Source organism: Pomacea canaliculata, linkage group LG9, assembly GCF_003073045.1.
Source record: "Pomacea canaliculata isolate SZHN2017 linkage group LG9, ASM307304v1, whole genome shotgun sequence".
NCBI classification, from domain to species: Eukaryota; Metazoa; Mollusca; class Gastropoda; order Architaenioglossa; family Ampullariidae; genus Pomacea; species Pomacea canaliculata.
The window spans coordinates 19,782,333-19,806,892 of record NC_037598.1 but is presented as its reverse complement, the minus strand read 5'-3'; the positions used below and the strand labels follow the sequence as shown (position 1 = coordinate 19,806,892).

Here is a 24,560-nt window from a genome sequence, read left to right as displayed (position 1 = left end):
ACACAGACACACACACACAATAGATAGCGTTGACAGAATGTTCAGACCAACACACATGTATATCGCAACCACTAGCATAATGCAGTGTACAGCAGAAAAAACATCTAGGCATAGACGTTCTCGCACACGTCCAAACACACAAACATTGTGAACTATTGGCTAGCATGAACAGAAACACTCTCTCCTCTTTCGCTCACCCTTTCTTTCTTTCGTTTTTCTTCGTCACTGTGTATTTCTCTTCTCTCTATCGAATTCATATTGACTTCGTCCTCTTCTTTTTTGCTTTCTTTCGCCTTTTTTCGCATTAGGAGGGATGGCAAGTCGTAGCCTTTATGAGCAACATGAGGAAATTAATGATAAAAATCTTATCTCCTTAATTCTACAACACACAGGTGTCTGCTAATTGTCATAGTTGCCTTTTTGAATATGTCGCCGTTCCTTTCCCACAGGGTCCAGAGTAGCAGGGTAGGTTGCTACCCCCCGACAGGAGTCCGAAGTAGGTCACCTCCACCTGCTGCACGGCGCTGGTGGTCGGGGCCATGAGATTGAAGACGAGGGCGCTGGTGGCTGATGGGACGGTCCAGGCGCACACCTGAAACCTCTTCACCTGTCCCGCTACGACGTTGGTGTCGTTGTCGGTTGCCGAGATGGGGATGACGCTCAGCTGGAAGTCGGTGACGTTGTTGGACTTCTGCAGCAGGAGAGGAGGAAAGCGTCATCATTGTGTCACGTGATGATCACGTGGACGGCTAAGAATAGACTGGAAGCAGGAGAAAATAGGTTGTGACATGCAAAAGTGACTCCGGGATGAATTGAAAGCCGACTTCGTGTGATGGGATTGTCATAAAAAGACAGTGTCCTGGGGACGAGGAATCAGACTCGGTTTTCGGACATTCATGGACTTTTTTTTCCCCTATTTCTTTCATTGTTGTTCTCCTCCCCCAGCCCACCTTTCACCTTCCACCTGACAGCTCTCATCTCTTTGATCCTCACTCGATCCCTAAGCTCAACGTGTCAACGACGGACATTAATTGCAGGAGAGGATAGGAGTAAATTCCTGTGCCTCTTGTAATAACCAGAGCGATGTCCTCAACCCAAACAGTTTTCTCTGGGCGTCAGCGCCGTATCTTAGCAACAAAGCATACTTTGTGTCCGCTAGTTGTCCTCCCACCCCTGCCTCCGCATACACACACCCATTATCTCCCCTTGGTCGCCATAGCCACGTGATGGTCGAGAAAATAAGCGAGGGTTTCAGGTAACACCCACCACCCACCACCCTACACCCACCAACCCTATCTGAGGGGATCGATCGCCATTCGCAAAACACTCTCACCGTCGCCATATTTGCTCCGTTTCTTTCCCTTTGATTGCCGCACGTTAGTGGAGGTCACGACCTATTGTACACATCTATGCCTATTCCTATAGCTACAGTGATGTCATGGCGGATCAGCAAGAACAAACTCTCTGTGGCTCGGTAAGCATATCGATCAGAATCCAAGCAGAATCCATGTATGATATACACCAGACTTCCAAAATCCCCGTCATTTACATTTGAAATTCTCGAGAGATCGAAAGACATAGATACTTATTCTCTGACACAAAAAGAATATTGTCCATTTCAGCCCGTGTTTATATGGCGACATAAAATAATCACAATGAACTCAGAGGAAGACATCATATCTTCTTGAAAGTAACGACATTTACATTAAGTACAATCGACAACATTACCAATGTTACTGTTTATATACATACACACATTATATATATCTCGATATAGACATCTGAGCAGAAGGCAAATTTGGTTGACAGACACAGTCTCTACTGATTGTCTTTCCTTTACCTTGCTGATGATGGAGGTGTTGCTGGTGATGTTGAAGGAGGGAACAGTGGGACTGTATGTAGTGCCGGCGTAGCTCATGAGGACAGCAAACGACCCCTGAGTCCCACTGACGGCGGTGGAGGGGACGCTGATGACTACTTCCACCTGGATGGTGTCATCGTCGAAAGTGTTATTGGCGAACTGTTGCCGGTGGCTGCACGCAGATTGATGTGTAAGACGTGCAGTGCAACTGTACAACCAGTGTACAGCAAGAACGGGGTGGTGCAGGAATGCAGTTGGGGGAGGGTGAGAGTGGAGATGTTTGGATGCAATACACTTACAGGACTGATACGAGGTTTATACACGAGTACGACTACACTTGATACACTGTAAACTAGTCTAGTTTAGTAAACATCATCATCATCATCATCATCATCATCATCGTCAAAAAAGTCGACGTGTTGAAGGAAAGGACATGACATCAGCTCACCTGTCTAGACACACATAAGTATGAAAAAGGTTTTAAGTAAATAAAAATAAAGGACCGATTACCAGTGTTGGAGACAGTCCCAAAGTTCAGTGTGGCTTGTTGTTCAGACTGTCCGTGCTCCGCTCATAGGTAGCAGCCAGGGCGCTGGCATTAACACAGGGCATGTGGTTTCCTATCTGAATTAGAATACAATATATAGACACTCTCTGAAACACTAACTAGAACTCCTGTAACCCTGTAGAAGTTTTATAAGTACCTTCGAGAAGATTTGTATACACTTTTGGTAAAATTTCATAACACTTGGACTAAGATAAATTCTTTTAGCATCAATCATCAAGCGATATTCTGTTGAAAGGTTAACTTAAAAAATTTTTAATTCATCTTTTACGAAAATGACCTAGCTCTTTCAAAGGACTTGCACCTGATTAACTCTACAGGTTGTCATCATCACACTCCACCTCACCTTTATGACGCGTACAGTGCACACCCCGTATCCAACCGCTGAGGTGGAGATATTGAGGAGATAGGAATGGTGTCCCCAGGGTTGGTCTTGATGATGATGGTGTAATAGGCGAAGTAGCCAATGGGTACACTTCCCACGTCGTTCTTAAAGACACTGATGTAGGGACGCACCCCCTGTTGAGCAAAATACAACATTCTTTGGACTCTTCTGGACAAACATTTTGCCTATTTGACATGGTTTGGAGGGCAGGATGCAAAACATTGTTAAGATGGTAGTTTGGAGCTCTCGACGATGAAAGAAGATAAAATTTAAATTTCATCAAAGACCACATAAGACTTGTTGAAACTTAAAGTTGAATGGGTTACCATTAAAGTGCTGGTATCTCACCCAGAAAGAAAGCTTCATATAAAGGTGACTAAACACAACGAACAACCCGTCTTCAGAGGTTAACGGATAAGACTTTGTCAATGTTTGTGTCACGTAACTGTCATTTGTCGTGTCACGTATTTAAGTGTCACGAGCCATGTGACACAACAAATTAACAAATTAATGTCGAGGTTTGTGCGATGCAGCGAAGTTTCTAATTGTCGGTGACTCGACGAAGTCTCAGAGTTTGTGCGACAGACCGAAGGGAACAAGGGACATGATTCACAAAACGAATTGTCACGTGACCTAAAATGTCCTCCATCGTTGTTATTCCTGACACTTACGCTGTTGAACGCTGGTCAGTGCGGGCCCACATCTTGATCTGGCCAATCCACATCCTGTAGGGGCTGAACATGATGCCCATGGAGGGCCAGAACTCCGTGCCATTGGTGGCTCCGTTCTCCAAGCGGAAGCTGAGTTCCAGAACCAACTGGTCCTCTACCGTGCTGTTGATGAACTCGTAGTTGCACAGCGACGGCATGTTGACCACAGCGCGGCTGCTGAGGTTGTCGTATGAGGCGCTGAAACCGGAAAGATGTTGATACATGAATTATCCTTTTTTTACAGTAATTGATACGAGAAGAGTTACCCGGATGGCTTTATTGCAGAACTGACTTAAAAATGTTTCTGCCACATGAATTGAAAAGTGACAGCACTTAACAACTCAGACAAAAACAAAAATAAATTAACAATAAAAGAAAGAAGGAACCTAAGACCCTAATATTAAATTATACCAAAACTGCTAGTCACACTTATCATATTGTACCTGCATCACGTCCAGCGAAATATTTCTAACATTTGTAGATCGCACAGAGCAAGACTAGAGAATGGAATGTGCTTGCTTTAGTTGTAAATCTTTTCAGTTTGTGTGACATGTACGTATACTTAAAAACCACATTTACTGTTACGCGTAGAGAAATAGTCCCTAACCGAAAAGCAGCCTCTATCCGACAAAAGAATGTGCTTACTCGGAAGTATAATAAACCGAAGCGTTGATGGCTTCATTCAAGGTGCAGGGCAGGTTTTTACCCACGTAGTAGGAGCGGAGCCGGCAGATGGAAGAGCATGGTGTAGGTGGTGCTGTTGGGCATGATGGCCTCGATGTCGAAGGGGGCGTAGATGGTGTTGCGCTTCGTGGTGATGGTCATCAAGACCTGGGCGGCGGCCCCCACCTGGATGTTGCCGCTACCATAAGCCCACGTTAGTCCCCAGTCTGGCGAGGTCTCGTTCTGAAACACGCGAGAAGAGGACACGACATAAAGAACGTAGAAAAGATGAACAAATATTTTATAAAAAAAGAAACAGTAAAAAAAAAACCTACAGCTAAAAAAGAGTCATATATTACTATAATACAGTCTAAATGTTACACACAATCTAATTGGACAGTTTATGAGCACAAAGGCCGATTTTGATTGGCTTAAACTTGAGCTTGTGGGCCTTACCGTGACATTGGGTATGATGGCGTCCGCCTCCACTTGCAGGCTGACGGAGGTGACCAGCAGGCGTTGGTCGTTTATGAAGAGACCCAGTGTCACACTGTGGGTACTGCCGGGGGTCGCCAGGCTGTGATTGGTCGCCTTCACGAGCATGCGCAGGCGGATGGTATCCGGGTCGAAGGTGGCGTTGGCGGGCTGCCAGCCCCAGGGCCCCACGTTGCTGACGACGCCGAGGTCGAGGTAGCCGCGGTCCATGTACATCGGCAGGCTGCCGCGGCGGAAGTAGGAAGCCATGGCGCTCGTTGATGTGCAGGGCACGTTGTCCCGAAACTGGCGACGGTGACTGAGCACAGCTGGACATGCAGAAATAAATTGTTACATCAGAGTTATGCATGGTTTATTACATCGCAGTATTATAACATGCGAATGATAGACACGTTAGTCTGACACATGGAAAGAATGAAGAAGGAAAGACAAGAGGTAAGGATAGAGAGATAAAGAAAGAAGACAGACAATATGCACACATGCCCACATTGGAGCAGCAGCTATCAGAAGTCGTACCTGAAGCACGGCCTCGGAGTTTACCACTGGAGTAAGCGCCTCCAGGGCGTAGCCACCGATGGAGTAGCGAGGAATCTTGATGTCGATGTTAACGACGACAGGTTTCACGGTCGACATACCCCCGCTGTCCGTTTTGTTCACATTCCATGAGGGGCTGATGACCTGAAACACCAGGTCCTGCGTTTCTGACAATGACACAATGGTAAACAGTGGCTTATCGTCTGAGTGTGTGTGTGTGTTGTTTGTTTGTTTGTTTGTTTGTTTGCTTTGCTTTTTTTTTTGGTTTTTTTTTTTAGCGCCGACATTCTTAGAACCCTAAAACTCACCCTACTCTTCCGGCAAGTGGATACCTGCTTTATCATGGAAGATAAAGAAAGCAGAATGTGAACCACTATCCTTCTTTGTCTTCACTGCCACTAGTGGCCTTTTCTGTTTACCCGGAATAATAATAATTGTTTTAATAATTGTAATAATAATAATTTGTTATTATTATTGCTAAAAATAGTACCACACCAGCTATGAAGTGCTGTAGTCCTTACCCGGGTGGTGTCACGTGCTAGTGCCCGGACAGCAATCTCGCCTGCCCATATCTGACTCTTTCCAACCTCCACGGCAGCACCAACCCAGTAAGGACTGACCCACGTAGGACACGTCCTCGTACATCTCACCACAAACTCTATTGTAATGCGGTTGTTTTCAGTCGGGTTGCCAGCTTCTCGAGCACCTGATAAGTTGCAAGAAAAGAAAAATTGTATACTTTTCATTATTAAGAAGTATGAAATATATTTTCCTTCATGTTTATGATAATCTCTTGTTTGTACATTTTATACCGAATTAATTGTCAAAAAAATTATGTTTATGTTTACGTCTAAATCCTACCTGCCTCCATCGGATTTTTGTGACTAAAATAAAATATTAACAATAAATGTCAAAATATCATACTAAAGGAAGATACTTTCTTTTAAAAAAAAGGGAAAGGATTTTTGTTAGAGTGTAAATAAAGGAGAGGCTTAAAACATGGTCCGTTTCTGCTATCCATGTAAAGAGGTAGGGTATGAGTTTGTGTTTTACACCGATCCAGCAACTAAGGGTACATCACGACAAAGCAGCCAGCCCTGTAAACAGATGCCACGTGCAGAGAAAGAATATAGTGCCCGAGGGGAGATCTGAACTCATGGCAGCCAATCTCACTTTATCAGTGACAGACACTAACGGTGACCAACCCATGCGCTGCCTGACCGCCTCTATCCACACAGAAATAATTGTATCGATATCCGGTGGCATTTGAGAACGACGCCATAATCGGAAATAAATAAAAAAAAATCTAAATCTATCAACCTGTATTTTTCCTTTCAAAAACATATTTCTCAAATGATTAATACACTGCATTTCCGTGTCACGCATGACTGCACCGGGATAAAATGTGTCTGTAGGAACTTGCAGCTAATTATGTCAGCTGTTCTCTGTCACAAGACAACCACCAACAGCAAATTGTCAAACTTTGATGTGGAATAATATTGGTAAAGTAAACAAAACAAGCAGGGTATCTCGTAGCCGAGTGCTGTGTCCTGCTTCTCACGATCGATGGAGATAAACATTCAAGAGTTAGCTTTTCCTGGCGCTGTCAGTCGCCATGGCGATAAAAATAATGGCGCCTCAACCTCGTTCTTGCATCGATTTGCAGATCAGGGTACGGTGCTTTTTTGACGTACCCGACTATCTAGCTGTTTGGAACAAAACTATCCAACATTTTCCTCTGTACCAACCAAAGGAAAACAAATTGTTTCGTCTGCAGCGAACGACTCTGCTTCGTGTCACGTGATGTCGGGCTATTTATAGCATGAGTCGTCTGGTTCTGCGGCGCCATGTTAACCGAGCAGTTTGAGAGACAAAACTTAAAAATCGTTTCGACAAAGAGATATGACATGCTCCTATACACTTCATCTATTGATTATCAAACATCTGCATAAAGGTTGCACGGAAAGAGCGATGAAAGGTGCATCTCCATTGTTCTCCATCGGAAACCGATCTTGTGTAGGAACTGTTTTTGTCACAATAGAATATTTGTTTACAGAGTGAGTTTGCCGGGTATTCTCACGGATACGGGTATGTGAATCTAAACTTGTTTCACCGTAGGGACCGGGTTAACCACTTTCATCGATTTCCTCTCTTGTGACTGATTTGCACCTAGTGTGTGGCAGCAGGGTCAGCGCCAGCCTCAGAGAGTTTAGCAGCAACTCTCACAGAGAGAGAGAGAAATAACGGGTATTTTAGCCGGGTATCACCCGGCATTTTAGACAAAGCGTTTCCTTGCTAGACCTGTTCCAGAACAAAAGGCAAGCTCAACGACAAACATGCTTGCCATGTACCGCTGATAAAAAGCAGTGGTGTAATATGTTTTAGAACTGATAAACAAAATGTGGCTGTCAATACTTCACGTTCAGTACCAGACTGAAGCTGCCTGCAATGAGATTAACAACAACAAAACAAAAAATAATTTTTAAAAACACAGTCAGGACCTGCTTCAGCGAACAGGGAATATTACTGGTAAAAGCGTGGTCTTGATTGGTCGTGTCCTCGATGAAAGAATAAAGTATGGCGTCCACAAACAACAGCCCAGGCAAAAAAAAAGTATGTAAACAATCAAGACTACTTTGGGGAAAAAAAATTTAAAAACTTAATTTCAGATCATGATGCCGCACTAGAATATGCTAGGAACAATGAAATAACTGCAACTGCCGAATCGACAGCATGGCTGTGATGTTCAAACAAAATGAAAGAAAACACAAAATAAATGTCACTGAAAACTTGCAGGACCTGCTTGCAGGATTTTGTTGTCGTGCACAGAAAAACATGCCATAAATTTCAGTCCATGAAGTGGACCCGTACACTTTTTATGTACGGAAAAAACTACATAAGCCCGGTCATGCAGCTCTCTCTAGTATTTACAAAACAACACAAAATAATAACATCGATGTCTGCACACAGCTTTGATCGATCACAACTCAGCCGCCGACACTTTCTGCTGTCACGCTTGGCTGCTCATGGCCGGACTGCTAGCCACGAGGAGGACAAGCTCTTTAATAAATAAATGCAGACAGGGAACAAAAGGTGGGGATTCATATCCAGTTTTTCTCAGGAAGTAAGCCTCAGTGCAGAAGAAAGGTATTTACGGGAGTTGGTGTGAGCAAGAAGGCGGGTAGATGTCAGTTGTATTAGTGATGCTGGACGTAAACATAGTACGTGATCTACTACGTGCACTTCACGTTTACCACTTTGAAAACTGAAAGCAAAGGACGGCTATACAGCAACTTTTTTTTATCTATCTAAATGGTCACTAGTTTGCTTCAGTCCTATCAAACCATATTCTTAACGAGATGCGCCTGACTTTATATAAGCTTGGTGTTTAAAGTTCACAAACACAAAGGTCTTCAGGTAGCTATACACTACTCCTACATCTATAAACGCTGGCTTAATCTTTCTCTTTTATAACCAAAATTCTTCACCAAAAAATAAAGAAAACCTCAACTCATTCTTCAATTCATTTTGTCTCCAGGTGACAGCAAATGTGTGAATGGTCATTTATTTATATCTAGAAAGAGTCATAAGATTTTTTCCCTTTCTCATTGTGTGACAGTTCAATGCAGGCTGTAAATAGAAAATGACTTTTAGATATGCATTAGCTTTTCGAGCAAAAGGAAAATGCTTTCAGCCGACTTTATTGTTCTGAGAAACTTTTCACAGATTTCCAACCCACCCAACCTCTTGATACCGTAAAAGCGTGTCGGAAAATGTACAAAACGGGGTGGTTATGCAAACATAAACTTCCTGTACCAGAAGACGCACTTGAAAAAAAAAAACACACACACTCTCTCTATTTCACACACACACATATATATATACACACACTCTCAAATACAAAAACTCTCTCTCACACACACATATACACGCGCACATATACTCTCTGTCTCACACACCCACATAGAGAAAGAGAGAACGAGAAATAGAGAGAGAGAGAGACGACGAAATGAAAGGAAACTAACGGCATAAAGTTATCTTCGGTATACACAATGAGACTGATCATGGCTGTGCTCTTTCATGTTCTCTATAATACCTTTAAGCAAATTGTTCGAGTCCCTTGGATTCCTAACAGAAAAAAGGCTGAAGATGTATTTAGGACAGAGATTGCTCTTAAGCAATATATATTCTTTTATAGTTTAGCCAAAACAATGTTTTAATTGAGATACGACTACATAAACACGACAACTAGTCTTTTATATTTCGGAAATATTTGTTGGAAAATAATATTTTATTCATAGTGTCCTCAGTCCATTGAATTTCAGAATTTTTAAAACAGTCGAGATTGTAAATACAAAAAGAAAACACAAAGAAGCAAATGTTAGTTTAGCTTAGCTATGATCGTAAAACATTAAACCAAATCTTCAACGAGTGTCACGTGTCACATTTCTTTCACCTGAAACTCCTCGTAGCATCAAATTATTTATCTGACCGTTTTGTTTACTGTGTTTTCTCTCCACAACACCGATGTAGGCAAGCTCTGACCTTTGTTGGTGAGTGTCCCCAGCTGCAGTCGTGCCCGGCCATAGCCCCGCGTGTTGCTGTCAGCGTACAGAGTGGCGTTGTGTTCGGGGGGCAGGAAGCCGCACAGGTAGTTACTTCCGGTGTCCCGGACCTTCATGCCGCACACCGTCATGACGTCACTGGCGTTCAGGGGCGCGAAGACATCGACGTTCAGGTAGACGGAGGGCAGAGGGAGGTACATGGTGAGTGTGAACACGGCGGAGGAACCGATCTCCATCGTGTCTGGACCACTCAGGTTGAAGGTGGGGACACCGAAGTTGCTGACTGGCTGCAATAGGATTCAGTTCAAGATAAGGTTTTTTTCCGAAATGTTATTAAATCTCCACACACACACTCATTCTGTTCTCAAAGTACAATCCAGAAAATATTAGTTGTGGCATTTGGTTGGGCATTTGACACCAAGTTCAGGAATATTTATCCGTTTTCTCCATTATTTTAATTGTCATGTATGGGGTGAAATGCCCTCTAGGTGCTTCATATCGGATTCAGAGGATACCTCCGCGGTGGTGATGGCGGTGAAAGATGCTTGGCCCACCCAAACTTCATTTTCGTAGTTGTACTCGGCGCCTGCGCTGACCCAGTAGACGGTGCTGTTCTGTGTCTGCACGTTGTCTATCATCACAGCGTCCCACGTGATGCTGATGGAGACATCGGCCTCAGAGGTCGGGGTGGACTTGAAAGTCACATTCCCGAAGTCGATGACTGCACGGTCAAACTAAGCAACAACACCATCGTTATTGTTATTGTTATTGTTATTGTTATTGTTATTGTCATTGTTACTCGACACTTGGGTCTCATTTCACTTAAAAAAAATATATTTTTCTTCGGAACGAAGGACAAACACAGGAACATAGTCATGCAAACGTACTAAGTAAATAAACAAGCACACAAGCAAATATACAAAGAGAGAGAGGGAGTGAGAGAGATTAGTTTAAACGCAATGAGAGGATCACAATACAACAAAGTATTGAGTTGCATGTATCGATATTTTTCTCATTAATACTCCATGGCTGCCACATATTCTAATCCATCCAAACACCCTTGCTCCTCTTGTCCAGTGCACAGACACAAGGAGAGAGAGAGAGGAGAAAGAAAGAGAAAAAAATCCTTCATTACTATTTTTAAGACCTATTCAGTATAAATTTATACATAGTGTGGTTTTACAGTACTAAATTTTGTGAAGGTCGCATGAGAAAGGATAGAGAGAGAGAAGAAGTGAAGAAGAAGGACTGACCAGTGTTGTGGAGCCGTTGGCCGAGTCCAGAACTGGAGTGCCGGTGCCGGTGAAACTGAGGCTGGCACCTGCAGGCTGCACCACCACATTGCACAGCATCATCACCATGGTCTCGTTGTCAGGTGCGAACAGCTCCACCAGCATGTCTGTGGAGTTCTGCGGGAAAATTATCTGCAGCTTGAAAGAGATCCGGGTGCCTACCCGCATCTCCGTGATGTTTTCCGACACACCCGTCTTCAGCAGCACAAAGGTCACATTTCCTGGCGGAGTGTAGACAGCCTGCAGGGTCACAGAATTTGTACCTTCAACATACTGACTATCAATCATCTGCTTTGATTGTATCGTAGTTTTGTGAACATTCCCTTAATTTCCAAAACACAGTACATTCTTGTTATTGTGTTTGAGAAAAATTCTTGGAACTAAACTACTTAAGTGTGTTTTAGCTCTCAGCGTTAGAAATCGTCCATGGAGGTACACACTACTCCGTTTAACACCTGACGTGAAATAGATAATATAAAACAGGCAACTTCATCATCTAGGGGAGAGAATAAGTTTTAATTTTATAATAAAAACCTGGTAACTTTCGAGTTCCTCTTATATGAAAATTTTGGAAAGCGATTTGCTGTACACACACAATACATTTGATTAATATTGATGTCAGAAAATGTTAACAAAGATGTTAAGCTTGTTATCCAAGAAAAATTCTTATGCGTCTGAAAATTCTCTGAAACAATATGCGGTAAAACAGGATTGAACTCCATTGCCAATGGCTAACAGTGTGTCTGACAGGAGGATGGGGGACTAAATTGTTTTATACTGAGCCAGCAACTAAGGATATATCCCAAAAAATCAGCCGGCCTTGTTAACAAATGCCACCTGCAGAGAAAGAACAGTCTACCTGAGACAAGATATGAACACAGGACAACCGATTCCCACTTTATTGGGTGACAGGCGCTTAGAGTCGCGCCACCGGTCCGCCCACAATGCAACCAAGTTGGATCAAAGGTTTTGGCTGATTTGCTTGCTTCATTTTTTTCAGTTGCTGAGCAGTTCAAGCGAGCATGATAGGTGTTAACACCCAGCTGTCTGACTTTTTAGCTAGGTGGGAAGTCCGGACAGCAACAGACAGAAGATCAACAGTATACTGAAGCATTCCCCGCTCTCTCACCACTCAACTAAAAGAATAGATATTTGGGTAGAGGTACTTTTGTCAGAACACTCTTTTGTTACCATGGATTCAAAAATCAAGGACTTACTCTCTTATGAATGCTGTGTAGCAGCGGTGGCTCCATGTAGCCATCACCCATGGGCTCCACAAGGTAGCGACTGGCGATGTTGTCGTCCCACGAGACGGGTACGTGGACCGTTAGTTTTAGGACATCGTACTCGTCGGAGCCTGGGTTGTCGGCACTGATCTCCAGGATGTACTCTTTGTTCTGGAAGGGGAGGGACTCCCCGGTGGTCGTTATCATCCCTGTGTCGCTGTCGATGTGAAAATCTAGATCGTCGTTGCCGGAGATGATGGAGTAGTGGATCTGAGCGCAGGGACAGTTCTGCTTCGTCTGGCAGGCGTAGGTCTCGTCCATGTCGATGGCTTCTGCCGAGTAGACCAGGTCGCCATCCTCGTGTTCTGGGCTGAGATACACCTCAGCGGTCTTTTGAAAGAAGATTGGTTTTCGCTTTGCTGTTGTGTAAAAAAAATTGGTAAATAGTTATTTTGTGGATGTGCACTCAATCATTCACTCGAGAAAACAAAATTCTATCCTTGGAGAGTTTCAGGGTGAAATCAATCGCTTTATAATACTTGTTCCGTTGCATGCTCAGGAGATGGATGAATGAATAAGAATATGCAGGGATGGATGATCTTTGTTGTATTTTGTCGTTAGAACTTAAAGACAGAACACTTCTAGAACTGATCCACATGCTTACCGTACTGATCACAATGTTCCCCCGACCAGCATGGATCACAGGTACACTTGCCTCCGGCATCCTGGACGCCATGAAGACACTCCGAGCTGAAAAATGCCGCAGCAACATCAACGGTCAAAGAACTGATGGTTATTTAAAATACTTTAAATTAGTTTAGGGCTCGTCGACAGTGTTGAAAAGGAGGCTGTCTGGCTTTGTGTTATAACAGGAAGATTCCAGCAAGCCAGAGAAAGGTTTTGTTCTAGTAACACTTTCTTAACCATTCTGTGCATCTAATAATATAAGTCTTGTAAAATGACAAAATTAACCATGATGATTAAACCACCATGACCGAAACTAAAAATTAAATACCAATCCTTGATTTCTCTTTAACTCTCGGTAATTTTAGTACATGAATAGATGCAAACATCAAACTCGATAAAATACTAACGAATAAATAAAAAATGAAAAAGAGAAATTTACTTTTAACAAATGGATAATGGTCTCTATGATGATCGTAATAGTGCGTTGATTATAATTGCTTTAATGTAAAGAGATAAAATTGCAAATACTACTTGTGGTTTTAGTATTTTTGTTTAATTATTTGTCTGTTGTCATGTTCTTTATCATATACCTACTCATTAACATAGACAGCAGCAAAAAACACGATTAGCTGGAAAATTCCTAAATCTCACCTCTCTGCGATAACTGGAGTGCAACCTGAAATTAAAACAAAATTTTATTCACATTAAAACGTTTCATAAATTTTATGTTTACACAAATAAAGTTTACAAACCTACCAGAAAAGTTTATGGTTCACTTTTATCCTGAAAGTGTAGAGACAATCAAAAGGGTCTTTATGACTAATGGACATTTTATGCTAGAATTTTGTTCAGATTAAATGCAAAGTTTAAACAACTATGTGAATTAAAATTACATTTTGTGTTGCAGACATTAAGAACGCCAGATAGTTGTATTCTATTAAAAACAGACAGATGGAGAGATTGACCGAGAGTTTATGCAAAGGAATTTCGTGAAATGTTGCATAAATTTATGCATATTTATTTTGTGTAATAGAATGAATGAATATTTCAACATCTGACACCATTTAATCTCATCATATTTTTCAAATAAGATGCAGTTTCTAAGCGTCAGTATTTTGTCTAAATCCCCAGAGTTAACTAAAAGTACCCATCTTTTATTTGACACAAATATATCTTGAAAATGTCTTGAGAATATTTAAAATGCATTTGCAGATTATTTAGAGAATGTTTTTTCGTGTTTGATTTGTCTTTTGTCAGCAATGGCTGTTGTCAACCCTGCTGACTCTAGTGTTCACATGGCACTTGCTTTTCTCGTTGGCAAAGCAAACTCCTGTACACCTTGAAAGCTTTGAACTTTTGAAACAATGAACACACATTGTGCATTCATGGCATTTCTTTACGAACACAAAAGTTACCAGCGACAATCAATAAGCTAGTCTTGCTCGCCATATTGCACAGCCAGTGTCCAATAATTGAAACAGCTTCTATATTTTATCTTGTATTTACAATAATTGTTTGATGGGAAAAACCCTTCATCTAAGCAGCCAGTAGCTATACATAAAAGTCTGTGAAAATGGATTTCTGGTTCTAATACTTGTAAGTGCCGAATAGTGATTTTGTTTTAATGTTTAATTTCTTGCCTCCGTTGTTTCTTTTTAGTGTCTAATGTAGGTTGGCACAAATGCAATTAATAAAGAAGTTATAGAGACATCTATTGTACAGAGGTCTTGTACGACAAAAAAAAAAAACAAAAAAAAACCCACTGGACATCAACTCTTGACACAATATCCAATACTCAAGCTTAATTCATATTTTTCATCGATTTCAATGACTTTTGCAGTGTGATGGCTACATTACGAAAAACAAATTAAACCAAGCACACATGTGATTATAAATAAATATAATAATAAATATACACAAAATGGCATGATCAAAGAACGAGCAATGACGAGAGGCTGGAAGACAACACTCAGGTCCTACCAGCCAGCAGGGCGGACGAGATGCCGGCCACCAACACACACAGAAGTCGCAGGTTGCGGGCCGACGAGGGAGGAGAGCACGCCATCATGTTGTCGCGCCAGGTGCTGATGGCTGTGGGAGCGACTGCTGGCGCCGTCTGGTCACAGAGAAGACGCTGGGCCGTCTGCTGCCAACGCCAGGGATGGCGGCTTAGCGCGAGCTGACGCCACTTCCGGCCATGACGCGGCGCAGAATGGTTGACAGCATCGCGCGTGCTTTGTCTCTGCAGACGCGGTCCTGCGGACATCCACGTGTGGGGTAAAAAAATTAACAGGACTGTTTTTCGGCCGTGCAGGTATCATATCTGAAGTCTTGAATTTGATTTGTAAGGGGTTAAGGAACCTGAAGGAAGCTGTCATACTTCCATACGGGCATCCCGTCAATATTTAATGTTACTTTGAATGCACTTACTCTGAGCTACACAATCGTTTTCAATTAGAATACCTCTATATCTACCCTTCTTTGTCATAGTCTGTCTAATTATAAACATGCTTTCTGCAGGTCAGTGCTTTTCTCTACCCTCATTGTCTTTGCACGGAAAATGAAGCATATTTCTTTGCAGAATATTTTATAAGAAATGTGATTTATTTATTCTGTTATATCCATTTTTCTGTGTACACCGAAGATTGGTGGACAAGAGTGTAAACAACAATACGGCAAACTGATAAAATGTCACTTAACATGTTTATAATATTGATCAACAGCTCAGTTCTTGACAAGAATTTAGACAGCTAGCATGCACTCCTGCACAAATATAACAGATTATTTATGCCCTTTCATTTCTCTACCTAATCCGCACAGTTTACATTTTTGATCGAAGTAGCAAAGTGCAAAACTGTAAAAAGAGAATTGTAATCCCTCAATAATATTTTCATGCCGACCGGTTTCTCAGATGAATGTCCGTACAACGGCCACGCGTCCCAGCCTGTCCATCCAGAAACCTGCCAAACAGGTACAAGGTGGGTGACAGATCAATAGGCTTAACTCCACTCACGTCCACCCTGCTGCAGGTATCCTGTGGCAACGTCCGCTATGGATCCTCCGCGACCGCACGGCGCGTGCGTCAGGGCAAAAACTGACGTCGCCTGCAGCACGCGCTCGGCGATGAAGTGGTTAAAGTCGTGACGCACGTCTCACCAGCAACTTTTGTTAACCTTTCCTTCAACTTACAGTTATAAATAACAACCTGTAAAACTAAAATCTATTTACTTGTTATTGTCGTTTGTTTATATGTGCAACCCTAGATATATTGATGACGACTGGGTCTGTTCTGTGGAGTTGGTTTGACAAAGGACATTTATCATGTCATCTTGTGATTGTCGGTTTGAACGCAAGTCATGAGATCGAGGTGGAAGTTTACATTAGCTCACATCACTTAGCTTACATGCATTCTAGATACCTTGAGTTGGTTCGTGATTATTCTTGAAAATTTGTATTAATTATGATAATATTGTGCGAGCTCTGCGAAATTGTCTAACCAGAAAATATCTGAAGACCGTTCGACCTGTCGCACCTGGAATATGTAATAGGTCTGAAGATAATGATGATTTATGATTCAGGAGTTTGGGTTACTTATATTGAATGGACTCCAATCTCTTAATCTTTTGTATTTTTTTTTTTTCCGATCTGCGCTGACAATATTTCAAACTTTTCACAGTGCCGTAATATTTCATGTCTGAAGAAGTTTAACACTGACACAGTATTTCTTGTGTTAAGTGGGCGTGAGTGCCATTGTATGGTAAGCTTTACAGCTCCAGTTAATCGACTCTCTTTTCACTGGCACTCAAGGTCTTCTGGTCACAAAGAAAGATGATTCCCAGGTGGCGAAATATAGCAAGGAGAGGTAAACGAAGCCTTTCATTGTTCCTGTTAAAAAATGGTCGACATTATTGCAATGAATGCTCAAGCAAGTGTTACCAAATGGGGTTGATAAGTTTGAATACCTTTAGTTGGCATTATGTGTAATATTTCAATGAAATGCTGTCTCGAAACATTTTCTTTCGACTGTATTAACGTAACCAAGTGCTTGTCACTATTCTATCGACTAACTGGGAAAGAAAATGCTACTCATCCCTAACAACTCTTGAGAAATAGGGGCTGGCAGCATTTGCCATTCAGTTAAGAGGATTCCATCTTCGCACTGGAGAAAGGGACACTGCCAAGAGCAAGAGCTAGTGAAGACAGCTCACGAATCAAAGTCGATGGGTGATGGATATTTTGTTAGCTTCAGGACAAAAATCTTGGTACCCTTTGATTTTTATGATAGAATAAATAAATACTAATTCCCATAGCGCTTAAATTAATGATGATGTGATTATTTTCTGTCCACATAAACCGCAATTAAAATCACTCTACTTAGTTGTCAGTCCTGTCTGTCGTATTCACGAAGCACGCTTACCTACGAGTTAGTGTACCCGGACATGATAAGCTTGCTATCCTCAAATACGTGGAATTTATAGGCTGTGGGTAGGCCTGCCCAGACATCTAGCGGGCTTCTGTCGAGAACATTCCCTGAAATAATTCGAGCCTGGCTTGACACAGGGGAAAGTAGCTTGCGGATACGATTACCGACAGGAAGGTAGTTTCTAATCCCTGAGCCACTGAGAAGTTTAAATGAATAATCTGGCCTATTGTAGAAATTCTTTGACTTTGCAGTCGATTGTAAGAGTGAAGACTTCAAACAGCAACTGAAATTGTATCGGAGAGAGGTGGGGAGAAAGAAAACAATACGCTTCGTGAAAATTTTATATAACTCTGATCAAATGGTCGTGAGTAACAGATCTTTTTATCATTGGGTTACCCTGTGTTCATTTCCGGACTTGTATAGATATTAGCTTATACACGTTCGTGGTTAGCTTGCCTGCTGGGTCCCAAATCGCGAGAACAATGCACAAAGCCACGGATCGAGATGGTTAAAATAAGAAACATCAAAGGAGCCTGTCATGGCGACCTATTATCGACGAAGAACTCATCTGTAAAGGACTCGAAAAGACCTGCAAGCAAACAGAACTGACGAATTGATCGCTGTTTGAGAGGGAGAACAATGGGGCAAGCACAGGAAACAAAGTGGAACTACTTTTGTTTAAAAAAAAGGAAACTATTGTGTAGTCGTAACTTCAAGACTATTTTCTGAGATTTGAACGCATTGGTTGTTTGTTCATTGTGTTGTCCTGTGGGTAAAGTACACAGAGGGTCATTGTCATCAGTGGTGGACAACATCTGTCCTGACCTCAACTGTTGTTGTTTTGTTTTGCTTATTTTTTTTTTTGGGGGGTGTTAGTCAAATAAATAAATAAAAAGAACAATGCCAATCTTTAAAAATGTCGCTTCGTGGCAAGTTTATGGGTGTGAGAAGAATCAGTGGGCATATTCGCTGACCTCTCCATGAACTTTACTGCCATTTGCAGCAGCAGTTAGTAGTGATTCACAATGCCTTTATTTTTCTTATTATGTCTGGAGTTTACTTTGTACTGTAGCTGCCGTTCATATGCATTTAATCGTTGGTGTTTGTTCTGCAGGGACAATGACCCGTTTATAAAAAAAATATCCGTTAAATATTTGAAAACCGCAGGAACTTGGTGGAGAATTGTCACAACACCAGTGCTGCATCACATTTACGTTTCAGATTTCAAAGTAATGAGATCGATTCCTGGCATGGTTCTGCTCCCAGTGCTAGTACAAAGCGGTTTCTGATATTTATCCGCAAACAAAATAAATGATGAACGTGGGCTGGTTATTTTCATTTAAGCTGGTAAAACAAATGAAAGAGGGTATTGACTTTGTGTTATTTTTATGACACTTTCACCAACATTGTTCGGGTTTTCTGGGGTTTTGTGGCTTCTATACGAATGCATTTACTAGTTATACAGGGTGCACCACACAAGACGGGTACGTCTTCTCGATATTGTAAGTAGAATGACACGAATAGCAAGTACCCTGTATAAGTTAACTCGAATCGAAGTTATCTGTTTAAAGTGTGTGTCATACTACATTGCAGTTTTATTTGTCCACAAAACTTTTAAAGGTTAAAAAATCGCTGTTTCGGAAACTTTGGTGAGGTAGGCTGGAGAAAGGTTTGACACAATCAACAGTTTAAAAATCTTTCACTGATGTTAGTTGAGACAAACTGCTGTAAACCGAGAGATGCAAAACAACTGGAAGTTTAACAGTTTAACTCAACAGAGAATAATAGACTAGCAGAAAGGAGACTGGTTAATACATCATGATGTGTGTATCCGGTGAATGGCAAATATTTGCTTGTTGTTTGTTTGTTTGTTTGTTTGTTACGAACAGTGAAAGTTTGGATGAAATAATACATTTAAAAATTAATATCAAACCTAGAGATAGATAATCTTCCATGTTAAAAGCATGCAACAGCGATTTAAAAACAAATTCTGTCGCTGACATCCAAAACGCGTTTGTGAAACATGCTTGAGAAAGTTTTCAGAGTTACAGAGTTATTGGCAGAAACATGACTCATTTATAAAAACTTATCATTTCATATTTCTTCGTTCGCAAATATTGCATTGTGTAATATCTGCAACAAAGCTAGTTACCAAACTGTTTGAGGAAATCCTTTAAAATCTGAAACAACAAAAACAGAACATATATGAATATTTTTTCTAGCCATTATAATAAACATCTCTGTCAGACCTCATTGACGTGGCTACGGATTTGTACAAAAGCGCCTAAAAATTATGTCTGCTCTTATCGCATTGAAGAAGAGAAAGTTACATATATATTTTCCTTTTTTGGTCAACAGAAGTAATATAATATTTTGCATCCTAGCTGTTGAATAGAAACATAACACAAAACACATTCACTCAGCTTTTCAATACAAACGTAAGACAAAAACAATTTACATTGAGCTCTTCAACTCGGACAAACAACATAAGATATTCGTACTCAGCTCTGCAGCAGAAATATAAAACAAAACACATGTAAACTCAGCTTTTCAACAAAACCATCAAACATCGTCTTTGCTTTGAGCGCCTGACAGGAATCATAAGAAACGACCGTCCACAACATGCCGGTGCACATCCTGAGCCATCCATCCATTGTACAGATGTCGTGCATGACTAAAGTAGGACAAGAACAGGACAAGAACAATCGAGTCCATCGATTACCGAGGCGTCTAATGTCGATGCTGTCTACTTCACAAAACAAAATATTCAAGAAAAAATTGCCAGCGTGCTGTTTACCAAGATTGAGAGACAGGGTTCGGGTCAATGACTTGGGGAGAGATTGAGAGAGAGAGGATGCGGAGGGAGAGCGATGGAGACAAAGGAGATAAGATGAATATACCAGTTGTGTAAAACTTGGTATTTAATACATATAAAATGATATCACGCAAGCTCAAACAGTGAATAAGATTTCAGCATGTTCTTTCATCCAAACGGTCAAGAAAAGAGGATGTATCCTGGTCATGAAATATGTCTGGGTACGTTAACTCGTTGGTAAACATGCTTCATGACTACAGCAGACGATGCTGGCAGCTAAACAGTTTGCTCTGGACTGCGGTGTATGGAGAGAAGAAAGAAGATCGATTTATTTTTCACGTCAGCGCAAGAGCAATGAGTATTTATTTATTTTCTTCTAAGGAATCAAAGCCGCCTAAGACTTTGTCCTTATCACCACAATAGTGTGGTTTGTGTTGATTGTGCGTTTGTCAACACCAAAATGCAAATATCTCTTGCTTTCCGCTGTAGTGGCGAATAATTTCCATTTTTTATTTCTAGTTTTGTTTTTATTGTTGTTGTTGCATAGTTTGCTAAGTACATGTACAATCGAGGACTATAAAATATTGTCAGGTCTCACACAGTAAGGAAGAGAAAAGGAGAGACACGTGCGCACGTGTGTGTTAGAGAGAGATAGAGAGAGAGAGAGACAAAGAGAGCGGGTCTTTTATTATGACGGTTTAATGTATAATTTGAACAATGTCTTCGGTCTGGGCGTAAGAAAGAAAAGTTTTAAAATCCCTTACCTGAACGCTTTTAATACATACGTCTGGAAGCTATTTGCATTTATAAAGGGCAAACTGCAGGGCCCAGTTTGTGCAAATAATGTATTATTTTATGTGGGAAATTATTATTTAGTTCTTTTTATTTATTTGTTATATCTCAAGTTTCATTCTCATTGTCATTATTTAACGTTTTGCACCAGGCACTCAACCGGGCCGATGCCACGCTCCGGTGTGAAGAGCTCGCGAGTCTCTCGTGCGGCATTCAACCGGCGGGAGGCCACGTGTCGGTCAAAGAGCTGGTGAGAGGCCGGCTTGAGTCTATCACAGAGGGAAAAAAAGAGAATGACATTAGTGTTGCTTCTTAACATCGATTGGACTTCCACTCCATGGAGAAATTATTATTTATTTTCTTTATTTTATTTTTGGTTTTTTTTCAGTTTTCTTGTCTACGTTATTCTTTTGACGTTTTGCACAATGTCCATCCCTTCTTTTTCTATTTATTCTTTTTTTTTTTCTATCTAGCGGCTTGTCCCTGCATGCCTCCTCATCGCACCAGACCCTCCTCTTTGCACCGGACCCCCCACCCACTAGAACTGGAAGCGGACAATTTTCTAAGTTCTAAACCAGACCCTCCCCTTGAGCAACTGTACGAAAACCAAAGTACTCTAAGCTTCAATGCAAAACATCGATTTGACCGTGGAGAAAGCAATAGGTTTTGCACCAGACCCTCCCTTTTCCGCGACATTGCGAAAACCAGATACCCTAATGTTCAACTGCAAAAGCGATTGAACTTTGAAATTTTTTAACAAAATATATATATACAGAAAAAGAGAAAGAGGGAAAAGTGCTACTACAGTCTAACCGGTAGCCACTTTCTCCTCTTTGATTAAAGGGCAGCAGCCAGCCGCAGATGCGTGCGTCTTTGAATGCGGACAAATCTCCTTGTCCAAGGCTGAGTCTCAATAGTTGTTTGTCGAACTAACACGGTCTGACACGGTCTTCAGAGCGGATCACTCGAGGACATCGGCGAGATGCCGCGCGAGCTTAATTGCAGAAGCGAGGGGCTTGCGCCCCGCTCTCCGCTCGACTGAATAAGTAAAGAAACGATTAAAGTAATAGCATTTCAAGGTTGCTTTTTGACGGCTCACCTATGCCACACCTCTCATGTCTCTGCACAAAGTCAAACCAGAGTCAAGCTCAACAGCGCCATCCATTTTCATGGCTGGTTGATTTGGCAGGTGAGTTGTTATACACGCCTTATAGGATTCCGACTTCCATGGCCACCGTCCTGCTATCTATATCAAACCAACACCTTTTAATGGTCTTGATGAGCATCAACGGTAGGCACCTTAACTGAAGGTTTGATTCATCCCACAGTGCCAGTTCTGCTTACTACAAAGTGCCCTGAAGGAATCGTCTAGCAATTGCCAGTCCATTTAGAAAGAGTTGTTAGGGGATGAAGAACATTTTCCCTTAATGGCTGATGGAATATTTACAGTACAGACTGAATCAATGAGAGACTCATTTAACAGTCCTTGCCAGCTTTCTCCACTTGGGAGTTATCTGTCTTTGCGACTAGAAGAAGGACACTTCTGGTCCTTGACGAAACACCGCGCGTGCAAGAGAGTCGATTAACTGGAGCTGTAAAGCTCAACAAACAATGGCACTCAAGACCACTTAACACATAAAATACTGTGCCAGTGTAAAACCACTTAAGAATATTATGGCATTGTGAAAGTTATTAACATTTGAAATTCGTCAGCGTAGATCGAAAAAAAAAACAAATAAATTAAAAAGATAAAGCTTAAGACATCGAAGTCGATTCAATATAAGTAGTCAGAACACCTAAATTATAAATGTGTTCACTATTTCAGTCCACACATCTGGTCTTCGCCAGGATATTTGGAACCTTTCCATGCAGTCCTCCTTCCCCTACCTCCCACTCTGCTCTTAAAGTGGTCTTGGCCACCGATCTTGCATGCCAAGACTTGTCTTTTGTTTCTTCGCTTCGTCTCCAGTCGACTGATGTAGAGACTGTATCTGGGTTTTGTTCACAGAAAAATCGAACGCATTCCCGCACACTCACTGACAGTCTTTCATCTTCAGAAAAAAATGCTTAAAATAACTTGCAAAACTCTCCCCTGACCATCTTCCTAGACACGGAGCATGAAAACAAACAACGGAAAAGAAATAGAAGACATTTTAATCCTAGGGACATAGTTCTTATGATCAAGCAAAGTTTAGGATGATCCAGTTTCATGGTTTCACAGAAACAACAGAAACTAGCCCGCAACCGGACATAGAGAAAAGATTTTTCTCTGCTGGAACAGTAGTTATGAAGCAAGGGTAAGTCGTTGCCCTGTGGCAACATGAGTAACTCAAGAACAAGCATCTTGATTTGGAAGTTTAAACTGCTAAGTGCTTTCATAAAATGCTGAGATGATATTAGAACCATGCTTGCTAGATATTTTTGGAGGTTTTTCTACAATTAGACATGATAGGGATGGCGAGAAACGGGAAAACAAAACACCAAAGACGCCGCCACACAGATGACAACCAGTTACAAGGCCTTGCAGAGATCTTTATTCTCGGCGACTTTAATTACTGTGGTCTTAGAGACAAAATGCCCTCCCTGTATCAATATGTTAGCTTCCACTCGGCAGAATCGTGTGTTGGACAAATGTTACAGATTCTCTCTCTCTCTCATTGACCACCCTTTACTGCCGGGAGGCAACGAGTCTCGCATTATTCTTCGTTTTGCATCTTTGTGACTATTAAATGGTACAAATAATGACTATTAAATAGAATTTTCGTGAATCGTATTTACTGCTACATTGGTCTTGGCAGACAGACAGCAATCCACCTATACACGTCCATAATGGGAAGATAAACGGATTAGCAAGCAAAGAAAACGACTGTCCTGTCCATCGATTCAACCTTATATCTAATAGTAAAGCATCGTGGGACGATTATCACTTCATCATGTCCAGTTCTTGCCACTTTTTACTCTGCTCGAGTTTTCCGACCTCATAGCCTGCTCCTTCATGCTCTGTCCTATAAGATGCCATCTTGGTAGTTCAGTGCTCTAAAAATGTGAGAAAAACCAGTTATGCTTCGGATTTTTTTTTTTTGGAAAGTGATTCTTCCGATCTATATTATTTAAAAAGAATGAGAGCGGCGAAATTATTGCAATAGAATTTAGCATCTCATGTTATCTTGGCTTCAATTTATTCTATGAACAGATTTTAAAACGTTTTCGAAAAATCGCGCTTATGCCTTTTGAATGTGCTGACATGGCTTCAATAATAGTTTTTTTTTGACTATTTTATTTACTATTCTTAACTCCCTGACAATACTGTTATCCTAACCATCATGTAACGACTCCATCTTACACTGTTTATACTATCTACATCCCTTCATACCTTCATCCAAGGCTTTAGTTCTAGTTTTTAGTTTTTAGTTCTCACATAATTCTTCCCTCTAGTGTGCTGGACGTGTCATCATACCTCTAATTGCCATCGTGGATGAATAAAGTTGTATTGAATTGAATTGAATTGAATTGAATTGATTGAATCTACTCTCGTACCTCATCTTTA

The 24,560-nt window shown here is 41.3% G+C and overlaps 1 protein-coding gene across 1 annotated transcript; it reads right to left on the bottom strand.

The window, feature by feature from the left end:
* Window positions 1-419: 419 nt before the first annotated feature.
* Window positions 420-15,195, bottom strand: LOC112572434. Its single transcript, XM_025252111.1, has 16 exons — window positions 14,964-15,195; window positions 13,635-13,659; window positions 12,961-13,046; window positions 12,288-12,715; window positions 11,032-11,310; window positions 10,294-10,512; window positions 9,759-10,065; window positions 5,735-5,919; window positions 5,196-5,357; window positions 4,641-4,987; window positions 4,167-4,427; window positions 3,483-3,719; window positions 2,773-2,945; window positions 2,372-2,485; window positions 1,841-2,033; window positions 420-691 (listed from the first exon to the last, which is right to left on the bottom strand). Exons 1-10 carry the CDS (start codon window positions 15,049-15,051, stop codon window positions 4,778-4,780), a joined length of 1,989 nt encoding a protein of 662 aa, XP_025107896.1. The 5' UTR covers window positions 15,052-15,195; the 3' UTR covers window positions 420-691; window positions 1,841-2,033; window positions 2,372-2,485; window positions 2,773-2,945; window positions 3,483-3,719; window positions 4,167-4,427; window positions 4,641-4,777.
* Window positions 15,196-24,560: the final 9,365 nt, after the last annotated feature.